The sequence below is a fragment of the Sordaria macrospora genome, chromosome 4, assembly GCF_033870435.1.
Source record: "Sordaria macrospora chromosome 4, complete sequence".
NCBI lineage: Eukaryota > Fungi > Ascomycota > Sordariomycetes > Sordariales > Sordariaceae > Sordaria > Sordaria macrospora.
The window spans coordinates 750,572-762,940 of NC_089374.1; the positions used below are offsets into that span (position 1 = coordinate 750,572).

A 12,369-nucleotide genomic window follows, 5' to 3' on the forward strand; every position below is an offset into this window, starting at 1 on the left:
TCACTTTTTGGTGCATTTGCATTTGGCGCTTTCTCTTCCACTTCTTCCATTCGCACTCGACAGCTTCCACTCAGACTTCCACCGTCTTCACTGCCACCACTGACCGGGCTACCACCAACACCACCACCAGAGAGCCCCGTCACCCTCTGTCGCGATTGCCGACGCATCCTCCTCCATGACTCGACTGCTGTGATCAACAACGACATCCATTCCTTTTCCGATTGTCATCCGGCGACTGCCCACCTGCTACAAGCCCCGCCTGCGACCTGACGAGTACTGGTACTTCTCAAGTTATCGCCGCCGATTTCCCCGTCGTCTCCCTCGTCGCATTTGCTCTCAACATCCCCGCGACAACTTTGATCGAATAGTCTCACCCGGCATCGCATTCGGCATTTCTCTCGACCGATCCCGACTACCTACATCCAATATTAAAGCTCTGCGACAATACCAGAGTCAGCGGACTCGCGCCGCCCACCCGCATTCCGATGAAGACAAATACATGATTTGACCGACACTCGACAACACCACCAACACGTACACAGAGCGCCCGCTGCTGACGACAACAACCCCCGCTCCCTTCCACCATGGGCGACGCTAACCCCGCCGACCCGACCGTCCTTCCGGACTTCGGCCAGGACCAGCCCGACCCTGTCCGATTTCCAAACACCAGACTGCGAAACTCGCGATCAGCCTCCATCTCGACATGGACAACCACTTCTGGTGGCCACTCCCATACTCACTCGCAGCCCAACAACAACCTACGCGAACCCGAGCAATGTCGTATTTGCAGAGGCGAGGCCACTCCCGACGACCCCTTGTACCACCCGTGCAAGTGTAGCGGAAGCATCAAATGGGTCCACCAGGAATGTCTGATGCAATGGCTGGCCCAGACCCAGAGGAAACATTGCGAGCTGTGCAAGACGCCCTTTCGCTTCACAAAACTCTACGATCCCGACATGCCCAGGACCGTCCCCGCTCACATCTTTGTCGGCCACATGTTCAAATACTCGGTCCGTAAGCTCCTCGTCTGGGCAAGGGCCGCCCTCGTCGTTAGTGTCTGGCTTGGGTGGCTCCCGTACTTCATGCGCTCGGTATGGGCCATGCTGTTCTGGCTCTGCGAGGAAGGCTGGGGTGGTCCGGCTTTGTTTCAGAGAGCTCACAACACATCATCGTCAACCGGATTTTCGGTAACGGCTTACAGCACCACCGTGTGTCCATCTAGTCCGCTCTTTGTTGCCAACACGTCACCAGCCAGTGTGGGGGATGTACTAGGACGTCTGCCCCTGAACTCGACACAGTTCGTGAATAGTCTTGCGGGTGCCAATCCTGGCGGAGGCTATTCGTTCCTTTCCGTCCTGCTACGAATAATATTTGGCTCAGGCGGTGTTCACCAGCCCGTACCGCCCCTCAAAGAGATTCCCAGTCACCTCACCAACAACGTCACTGCGACACTCTTCATCAATCAAGCGGCTTCGTCTTACAGCAATGTATCCTATCCACCTTCGCTTCTCAGCGAGGTCGACTTTTTGAAGAACTTGACCCGGAACCCCACAGTCAACAACAATATCATTGCCGTTCTCGAGGGCCAGATCATTACCGTTCTCGTCGTGGTCTGTTTCATCTTGATCATTCTCGTCAGAGATTACGTTGTCCAACAGCAGCCGGAAATCAACGAGCGTGCTGCTTTTGCCAATCTCCAAAATGTACAGCCCCAGGTTGCCCAGGTCAATGTTCCCGATCCTGCCTTGAATGACGGCCTTCACGGTGCCGTCTTGGAAGACGAGGATGCAGGCACTGACGATGAAGATGCCTGGCTTGCTCAACCTCCCCAGCCCAGGCGCCGACCTGACAGAAATCAGGTTCATAATCCCCATGCAGCTGATTTGGAGAGAGAACTCGGAGAAACGGATACATCAACCATAGATGAGTACCTCGGCATCTACCGGGAGGCCGGCGGAAACCCTGATAGAATCGTCGAGCTGGCCCAGGAACGCGGTCTGGAGGAAAGATTGGCGTACTGGATAGCTCTTACCAAGACTATGAAGGAGCGCGCTGCTCAAGCTCAGGCAAGCTACAATGACGGCTCTAACCCTCCCGCAGCTGAATCCAGTACTACCGCAGCAAGGAGACTGTCAGGCCACAATTTGGAAATGGACAGCACTCCTGCCGGCCCACGACCCGATCCGTTTGATGACTGGCGCTATCCTTTGGAGGAAGATGATCCTCCGGCCGAGGAACCCGGAGAAAGTTCTAGGGACAAGGGCAAGGGGGTTGCGACTGATGATATTGACACCAAGTCGGACCCCGAGATGATCGCTTCTTCGTCGAGGCCTCGCGCCAATACAGATGGACCTGAGATCAGAATGCACACCAATCCTTTGGGTAGCAACAGCTGGTCTTTCAATGACTTGCCGCAAGACGACCCAAACGGTTCATCAACGGAAGAAAAGCGCACTCATGCTGTTACAACCCCCCCGGATATCAATAATGACAATTATTCCTCCAATACCGAGGTTGAACCTCTGCTCGCTTCCATGGCCAGCCAAGGGGAATCAGAGTCGTTCCAGGAGAATCACAGCCAAGATGGCGATAGAGATGCAGATGACCTCGGGCAGCGTCCAACAGCGGAGCCTTGGGCGGCCATACCCATCCCAGAGCGTCAGCCGGAGTCACAAGAACTGGCAGCTATACCCTGGCCCACCCTCGACGAGACTACGACTGACAGCCCCGCACAACCTGCTCAACCTCGTGGACTCGTCCCGATAATGACCGACTTCATGTGGCAAGGCGTTGAGGTGGATCAGGCGCAACAGGATGCGATCGATATCATTGCTGATGTTTTGATGAGGCGGGAGGACGAAGCTAACGTGGGAGCTCGCGATGGTGCTGAACTTGATGACGACGACGACGACGACGACGACGACATGGACCAGGATGATGACGCAGCAGCAGCAATTGGCCTCGAGCAAGATGCCATTGATGATGCCGAAGATCTTGAGGGCGTTTTGGAGCTTCTTGGCATGCGCGGACCTTTGGCTGGCCTGTTCCAAAACGCCATCTTCTGCGTCTTGCTCGTGTCAGCCACCATTTTCCTCGGCCTGTTCGTTCCATACAACATCGGCCGCTACGCGCTGTGGTTCATTGCGAAGCCTATGCGTCCGGTCTGGATCCTCTACAGCTTGTGCAGGTTTATCCAGGACATGGTGGTTATCGCCTTTGGACTTCTTTCCCATACGCTCTCTCTGGTGCATCCCAGTCTAGGACTGGGTGGTGTGGCTCGCCTGGCTACGAAGCTCCTCTTTGGTAGCCGCCACGCAGCAGCGATTCTTGATCCGCACGTTGAAATGACCAACGCCGCCAAGCGAGTTGGGCATACTGTCATCAACGAGCTTGGTCGGATGTCCATGTCGGAGATTCACACCTTTTCTGCTGTCAGCCACGAAGCCTTATTGTCGGTCAAGGGTCAGATCTTTTCCGGCTTCGCTGCCCTGGGCTCTGCGCTCGTCTTCATCTTTGGTGGTGGCTACTCCACCAAACTTCCCATGGTGTTCTCCGCAGCCGGCAAAGCTACGGCATTCGTGTTGGGCGCTCTCAAGACTCTGCCTGCCACCTTGTTGAAGCCTAACCTCGTCATCAACGTCAATTTCCCCGATGCGAGCCATACCATCGACCCGGCATTGGCATTCTGGAACGGTACCGACCGGTTCTGGGCGATTCTTGCCGGCTATCTCACGATTTACATCGCGGCGTTGTTGTACCTGCGCCGTGGTGGACCCATATCCTCAAGCCAAACCGGACAAGAATGGGAGGCGGCTCTCATTGATGCGCTGAACCAGGCAAGCGGTGTAATGAAGGTCATCCTCATCATTGGTATCGAGATGCTCGTCTTCCCGCTGTACTGCGGCATGCTTTTGGACATCGCCCTCTTGCCATTGTTCGAGAATGCCACTCTCATGTCCCGCCTACAATTTACCCTCAACTTCCCCATCACTTCGATCTTCGTTCATTGGTTCGTGGGTACGGCGTACATGTTCCACTTTGCGCTGTTCGTCTCCATGTGCCGCAAGATCATGCGCCGGGGAGTTCTCTACTTCATCCGCGACCCCGATGATCCCGAGTTCCACCCGGTACGCGATGTGCTGGAGCGCAATGTCACGACCCAGCTGCGCAAGATTGCCTTCTCTGCTCTTGTCTACGGCGCGCTTGTCATAATCTGCCTCGGCGCCGTGGTCTGGGGGCTGGCGCTCTCTTTGCCTAGCGTCCTTCCGATTCACTACTCGTCCAACGAGCCAGTGCTCGAGTTCCCGCTTGACCTTCTCTTTTACAACTTCTTGATGCCCTTGGCGGTCAAGTTCTTCAAGCCTGGTGATGGACTCCATGCCATGTATACCTGGTGGTTCCGCACATGTGGTCGTTGTTTGCGCATTACTTGGTTCCTTTTTGGGGGGCGCAAGGCTGATGAAGAAGGTGGTCTGCGCATGATCGAAACAGGCCCCGGAGCCCAGCCATCGTGGTGGCAGGCCATGTTCCTTCAGCTGGATGAGTCCGATGGGCTGGTGAGGCCGTGGAAGCCCATGTTCGTGGCCGGAAGCACCACCCCCAAGGCCGAGACCTCGGAGTCCGAGCCCGAATCACCAAACATCAGAGGGTATGTGCCGTCTGAAGCTGAGGCCAGGGATTCTGAACCTAGGGAATCGCCTCCCGAGGCAGGTTTGAAGGAGTACTTGGTGAGCACCCAGCAACTCGTCCCCGATGGACGCTTCGTTCGCGCTCCGGCCTCGGACCAGGTCAAGATTCCCAAGGGCAAGACGGTGTTCCTCGAAGTGTCAGAGATGAACGAGAGACTGGACGGCAAGCCAGATTTACCAGAAACCGATCTTTACTCCACACCCCAGTACCGTATGGTCTATGTCCCGCCGCACTTCCGGGTCCGCATCTTCTTGTTCATTCTTCTCATCTGGCTGTTTGCCGCCGCTACGGGTGTCGGCATCACGATTATCCCCTTGGTCTTTGGCCGCTGCATGTTCCAGCTCTTGATTCCCGAAGGTGTAAGGACAAACGACATTTACGCCTTTGGCATCGGCATCCACGTTTTGGGGGCGATGGTTTACGCGGTCGTCAACATACGGTCCCTTTCCCAGAAGGCCAAGATTCGCGTCGCCGGAGTCATCGCGTCAGTCTTTAACAACGGCGCAGTGCGTCGCGGCCTGGCCGTCATCACCCGCATCGCCAAGATTGTCTACTCTTACTTCTTCCTCCTGGTCGTCTTCCCTCTCATGATCGCTTCTGTCGCCGAGCTCTACGCCATGATGCCCCTGCACGAATTCATGTACAGCGTCCCGATCGCCCAAGATATCAAGCAGGTCACTATCGAACAAGCCGCTGCTCTCAACCCGCGCCACACCATCCGCGTGATGCAGTCCTGGACCATCGGTCTTTTGTACCTGAAGCTTTCAGTCAGAGGGATCAGTACCTGGTTTAGCGGCAGTCGCTTGGCGCTCGCCACCAAGGCCGTGTTGCGCCGCGGATGGTTTAACCCCAACGCTGGTGTGCTCACTCGAGCATTCGTCATCCCCGCAATCCTCCTCTGGACCGTTGCCATGGCCATCCCTGCCATCTTGGCCAAGGTTATGATCTCCTGGCGTCTGGCGGAAACCTTGACGCTCAGGCATCCTCAAGCTGTGGTGGACGGAGAAGTCATTGACCAGACCCTCTACGACGCCTACGTCGTGCTCATCTACCGCCGCAGCTTCCCGCTTACCGCGCTGTTGGTGCTGGCTTTGGCGGTGGTGTGGGGCTTGCTGGGTGTTTTCCAGAGCTGGAAGATGAGGATTAGGGATGAGGCGTATTTGATTGGCGAGAGACTGCAGAATTACGGAGGTGGCATGCCGCAGAGGGGTGCACTTGGAAGGGGGGCGAGAGGCGGGTGGAGGGCTGGGATTGCTGTTAATGGACGGTGATGATATTCCATCAAGGGGAGGGGAGGATAGAAGAAGAAGAAAAGAAGGGAGATGGAAGCGGAGGATGAAGGGGAAGATTGTAAGAGGAGAGAAGAGGGAGAAACATGTACATGTCATGTTAGAGTATAAATAACGTAGCATAAAGGATATTTGTTACTTGCAGTCTGCCGTTGCTGACAGTTGCGTTGCTTTGCGTCGTCGAGATAGCACCGGTTACTGACTGCTATTGGTGTAAGTACTCTTTTTCATTCATAACCAAGGCAAGGAACTGGATTGTATCAATAACTTTGTCTTCAATTCTTTACATTCTCAAATCTAGGTAACATTCCTCAGTGTGTTCATCGTGATATTATCCGTTCACGGAGTCTTCTGAATCTAACATGTACCAGGTAAAGCGTTCATGGTATTATCAAGCCATTACAAAAAGACAGAACGACAAGATCCAGCTCGAAGTCCTCCAAGAATCCAAAAGAGGGTCGATCCTCAATTGACCATTGCTGCCGCCCCTTTTCCACAAGCAAACAACCAGCACGCTATACACGCCTGCCAAAGTATTGTTCAAGAAACCAAGAAAACGAACGAAAAACCCCCAATCAACGGGGTGTCTAATGATCCTCCACATCCTCATCCCGTCCCGGATAACAAATATCCTGCACCACCACCGCCCGGATATGATGTCCCAGCACAAAAAGGTAAGTGCACAACAAACAGATACTCATGGCGGTGCCCACCCACAGCACCGCCTCGCTCTGGAACGCGTTTCCGATGCTGATGGTAGCCAGCGTGAACCCGGTGTTGGGAAACACGCTCGCCCACCATCCCAGATGGAAGTACTTTGGTCTGCTTGCCAAAACCGCAAGCACGCCGATAAAGAACCACCAGAACGCCAGCGCCCACAAAAACACCGCGCCGATGATCGCCATGGTGTAGATGATCTTGGCGTCCATCAGCCCGTCCATGTCGTGGTCGAAGTCCCTCGGCAGGCCCTGCGCCATGCCCAAAAAGGCGAGCGCGGTGAAGCTGGGAGGGCCGACGCACATGAACAAGCCCGGGCGGTGCTCGCGGCAGGGAAGTCCCACGGACATTAGTCGGCCGACCATGTGCGCGTACATCATGAATGCCACGGCCACGCCCAGACCCTGGCACGTCAAGCCGGCGCAGACGATGATGATTGCCCTGGGCGCCGGCTGGAAAGGACTGATCACCGCCGCGATGGTCCCCGAGAGCATGACGGGGAAGATGGGCAAGATCCAGGTGGGCATCATGGTCTTGAGCTCAAACGTTCTTTTTTGGGAAAACAGAAACGAGTACTGCCCGACGGCCACGGCCGTCGCCAGTACCAGGTAGATCCAGAAAGCAATGTGCAGCACCCAGACCAGATCCACGGACGGGATTCCGCCAACGGGGGTGCCGTATTTCTGGGTTGAGGTGATGAGGGTGGCGATGCTCAAGAAAAAGGTGGGGAAGAAAAACCCTTCGCGAGGGTGCGTGAGGGAGGCCTTGAAGGTGCCCTGATGTAGCAAGAAGCGGGTGACTTGGAGGGAAGTCAACAGGACAAAGATGATCAGGTTGATGATGTACACTGCTAGACCGATCTGGCGGAGTCCGGGGAAGGTGTGTGGTTGCGCGGCGATTAACAACGATAAACCGCCCGTGGACATGCAGAGCGTGTACCACGCCCAGGTGAAGTGTTTGAGTCTGCTCCTTAGAGGCAGCTTAGGCCTTGATGGATCGTACGGGTCGAGATGTCCCTTGTGGTGAGTAGAAGTAATGTTTCCTTCTTCCACGTCTGTGTCGTCGTCGTCGCTGGGGTTGCCGTCGTTGATGGCGGCGCCGGACATGTGTCCACCATGGTTGCCCCCCCTGGCCCTGGACTTCTCGTTGTTGGAGTTCAGAGCCAGCTGGGAAGAACCAGCACTGGGGTTGAGGGAGAAATCACCACCGCCTCCGCCTCCCGAGAGGTAATCTGTGTTGGTGCGTCCTTCTCTTCCTTCCTTCTCATAGCCGTCGCCTGGGCTGCCGGCGTAGGTGCCGGATGTACGAGAAGAGACGGGGTCCAGGTCTCCGGTTACGGTTGCGGAGGAGGACTGGCGGGAGTGAGAGCCGAGGAAGGAGGGGTCGAGGGTTTGTTGTCGTTGTGACTGTTGTATTTGGGACTGCTGGTTGTCATTTTGGTTGTTGGTGGCGTCGGTGTCATGGATGATGACGTGCGCTCCCGTCTGCTCAAAGGGAGACATGGGAGGAGGCATGGGAAGCTGGTTGCTGTTGCCCATGGTGGTGGGGGGTTGTTGCATCACGATGTTTGCTGTGTCTGTGTTGCGGGATGACGGCTAGTCTAGACGATGACGTTGTGAACTAGTGTTCGGGAAAGAGGTGTGTTTCGGTCTGTCGAGATCCGAGATCGATCCGAGATCGCGGGTATAGCAAACGAGAGTTGTACAAGATGTTGGAGTTCGGAGTCAAGCGAGATGGAATTCAGGTCAGACCGGTGTCCTGGAGATCAACTGGATTGTCTTGGAAACCGAAAGAGAAACGAGAGTGGCAACCAAAACAAAAAGGCAGCATAAGGTCTATTGGGAGTTGTTGTCCCCTAGTTGTCAACCAGCTTGTTAGTGCTGGTTGATGTCGATGGAAATGTTGGGGGAGGTTGCGGAAGCGAGGGCGAGGAGAGTCTTTTGGCTGCTGTCGGTTGGTGTTCGAAGCATGGACTTGATATTAAGACTGGAGAGCCCGGGGATGGAAAGCTGGAGATGAAACTGCCGGATGAAGCTGATGAATGCTGTGATGAAGATGGGGAATGTGTGGAATTGTCAGAGAACCGAGCGCGTGGACTACTCTACTTTTAACTTCTTCTCCAGGGCAGTCCATGACTGTTCTCCAACGACGACGGTTGACGACACTTGGACACCCCCTCCCCCTCTCCAGCATCAGACTGGCTGCATCACGCACGTACGCACCGCACACAGGTTGGCCCCTGTGGTCTCTGAAGCTTCTCCTCGCAGTAACTGCGTCCACCCCCGAATCTCCACCGGGATTCGCAATCTTCAAACTGATCAGGACATCTTTTGTCGCCCAAACGTCGTTTCAAACTGGGATGTGTAGATCTATATCTGCCAAGGGGTCCACCGACGAGGACTTGTCGAGGCTCTCATGCTCTTGATGTTCGTGTGAAGACTGGGCAGCACATTGGCAGGTGGATCAATACAAGGTGAAAGACAGAATGATAAACAAGTAGGCAAAGACATTGGAGACATGTTACTACTGTAAGTTGGACTCCTTGTAGCGATCCACATTGTTGGAGTGTTGCTCGCAATGGGGGTGGTAAGGCAAGCGAGAATACACGAGATGTGTTTTGTCTGGGCATCTATTCCGGGGCCCAGACCGCCTCCGTTAGTTTACTTTCTTGGTAAAGATTGTCGGTCATTGTGTGTGGATATCTGATCCTGGCAGTGGTTTTGAGTTTTGTAGGAAAGAAAAGTCTATCGTGGTTTCTGAAACCACTCCTTTTCTTCTATGGTTTTTTATTGTCCGTTTTGTCCGTTCTGTTCTTGACTCGCTCTGATACTGATTGATGTCTGTCTGATACTTTGATGCGGATGGGGGGTCTCGAGATGCGAGTACGAACTGATGGAAACTTTGGGGGAGTTGGAGAATATCGGACACCTCCCTCCGTTCTTCGTCATGCTGCAGTTGTTTCTTTGTGTGATGTGAGGTTCAGAGGCTTGCACCGCCATACCTAGAGGCCTCGTAAGGGGGAAAATATGCCAAGAATATCCACATCGATTTTGATGGTGTTTCTTCGGATGCCAACAGAGATGCTAGAGATGCCCAGAAGATATCGGCACTTGCCCCTCCCTGTCTCTGCTTTGAAGATCACGCTTAGGAAGGGGGCGGCAAGGGGGCTTGTTAGTAGTCTCCCGGATCTTAACCGGTGATCCACTTCTTTACATAGTGATGTCTAGTGATCTGCGGTACTTGTATCTATTCTTATGAATTGTGCCAAGATAGGAGGATTTACATACAGCACTCTCTTGCTCCCCCCCAAAAAAGGATGGATGGAAGAGGAGAACGGCTCGTTGTGTTCCTTGTTTTTGGGAGGTGTCGATTTGTTGGGCAGATTTTTGCTTGATATGACGAAGAATAGAGAAAATGATGCATAAGGTAGTTGAGAACCCGTCCGAACTACCAAACACGGTAATCGGGATGATGCTGGTCATCAACATGGGGAATAACTCAAACAGCAATATTTTCGACCCGGGCACCTTGACGGCTCCGGTGACATCGAGACAGCAACAATCGGACCTTTTACAATGCCGTTCTTGGCCATGTTTCTTGGGAGCTTGGCCAGTCTTGGCTTGTCTGAGATGCTGCATTTGGTGTTGCAGTCGTTGCAGTTGATGCAGGCGATGAGGCTCAGCGACGTCTTTCCAGGGGTTTCGAAAAAAGGTTCACGGTGTGGAAGGTCAGCAAGGTGGTAGTGAAGCATGGATGACGTTAAGGAGAGTCGTCGCCCTCGTCGTCGCCAAGTCTTGGTAAGAGACCAAGAAAAAGCCAAGTAAAGCCACCCGCCTAGTCCGCCCACTGATATCTCCGACTTGGCCTAAAAGGTGCCCAGAGGTTGCCCATAAAAACGCCTAAAAGTGCGGCAATGCAATGGCGATCACCGCCTATCCGAAAGTGTATCCCCTACCGGCTCCCGCGCCCAGAATATCTGACAGGTGTGTACGAGTACCCATTTCAGGGGTCAAGAGAGATAACTGAGATTGCCATGTTGAGTCCTCCCCTGTGCCGGAAATTTCCATTGACATTAGGTTTTCTACTTGGTAGATTGTAAGGGTTTGGGTCTCTGGGGTTCATTACGGGGATGTCTGACAGTGAACACACTGAAGACGTGCGATGGGAAGAAGAAACGGAGCACCACGTTGTTCGAAGCACCAGATGGATTGGCCGATTGAATCTGGATATTGCCCTGGCATTGCAAACCAGCACTGAACAAAACAACAAAACAAACCCCCTTTTTCTTCCATCTTGGACAGTGAGACAGATCTTCAGAAATCAAAACAAACCCCCGCCGCTTTTGACAGAGGCTCTGGGATGGACCACCGACGGAAGGTTCCGTTGGGGACCTAGACTTGCTGCGTACACTCCCTACTCCGCCGCCGCTACATTACAGTCAACCTTGATGGCGATGACAGTAAAACAGCTCCATCAACTCCCGTATTCTCCATTTCTCCAGCTCTCTTGCAATGCCATCTCCTCTTCTCCTCTTTTTGTCCTGAAACAAAGCCACTCGCCAATCGACCCCTCATTCCAGTTCCACCTTCCCTGAGTGACAGCGGGCAGTGGACTGCGATAGACAAGACACAGCCCTGTTGACAGCGGAGAGAATGGAGCGGGTTGGAGCGTGAGGGAGCGGAGAGGGCGATACTGCGACTAACAAACACTAACGTAGACTCTTGTATTGCGCCGCAAAATTCGTCAAGGCATTGATCATCGTTATCTAACCCCATATTCAGCGGGTTCCCATCCAGTCGTCATCAAGCCGATCAAGTCGATCACGCAAGACAACTAGTATAGAGCAGCCAAATCTTGCCAAAGTTCCACGCACTTGTCGATTGTCGATTATCAGCCCAGCCAAGAGGCAGATAGTAGCAATTGTCGATCTTGGCTGGAGTCGAGTCCTTCTCCAAAACCAGGTGCTTGCTATGCTTGCTATGCTTGCTATGCTTGCATTCGCCCAAGCGCAGCTTGCGCATCAACATAACCAGTCTCTTGGCAATCTGGCATTGCGTTTCTTGGGTCTTCGTATTGATAAGAAATCAAAGGCGCGTGAGGAGCGCGGTATGCTGCCAAGTCATGCCCGAAGCGCGTACCGGTACGATAGAGACGAGCTTCCCTGCACAATGCGTCTTCCTGCCAGTCCTGCATCTCGACTGCCCACAAGACTGACTGCCTGGCCCTGCAGTAAGCCCTCCGCGTCGCAATGATGTACCTACCTACCTAGCGACAGAACATCATGACCAGTACCACCGATGACGTCGAAGCCGAGCCGCATCGTGAGATTTTCGATTGCGATAGCGAATCCAAAGTCGGGCCCAGCGCATACCTACCTCTACTGTATAGGTAGGCGGTGAAATCATCCCGTCCAATTCATCGGTTCCAGTCCAGTCGGGGCGTCCACTTCCAGCCGTTGAGGTTCTTGAAAGTTGAGTTGACAACTGAACGCATCGAGGATCTCCTAGGTATCGTCATCATGCTTTTGGGTTGGAGACTGGAAGCCACTCTTTTGCCCTGTCCAGTCCAGTCTGGTCCCGGCCCGGGTTTCCTGGCTATTAGTTCAGGTAGGTAAGGTAGTTGGGTAGGTTGAGGTTGAGGTTGAAGTTGAAGTTGAAGTTGAAGTTGAAGTTGA

General features: G+C 53.9%; 2 protein-coding genes across 2 annotated transcripts; one reads left to right on the plus strand and one right to left on the minus strand.

The window, feature by feature from the left end:
- Window positions 1-584: 584 nt before the first annotated feature.
- Window positions 585-5,960, plus strand: SMAC4_08017 (uncharacterized protein; the record flags this gene model as incomplete). The annotated part of the gene is made up of 1 exon (XM_003348206.1): window positions 585-5,960. One exon carries the CDS (start codon window positions 585-587, stop codon window positions 5,958-5,960), a length of 5,376 nt encoding a protein of 1,791 aa, XP_003348254.1.
- A 605-nt stretch (window positions 5,961-6,565) lies between these two features.
- SMAC4_08018 (uncharacterized protein) lies at window positions 6,566-8,233 on the minus strand (the record flags this gene model as incomplete). The annotated part of the gene is made up of 1 exon (XM_003348207.1): window positions 6,566-8,233. One exon carries the CDS (start codon window positions 8,231-8,233, stop codon window positions 6,566-6,568), a length of 1,668 nt encoding a protein of 555 aa, XP_003348255.1.
- Window positions 8,234-12,369: the final 4,136 nt, after the last annotated feature.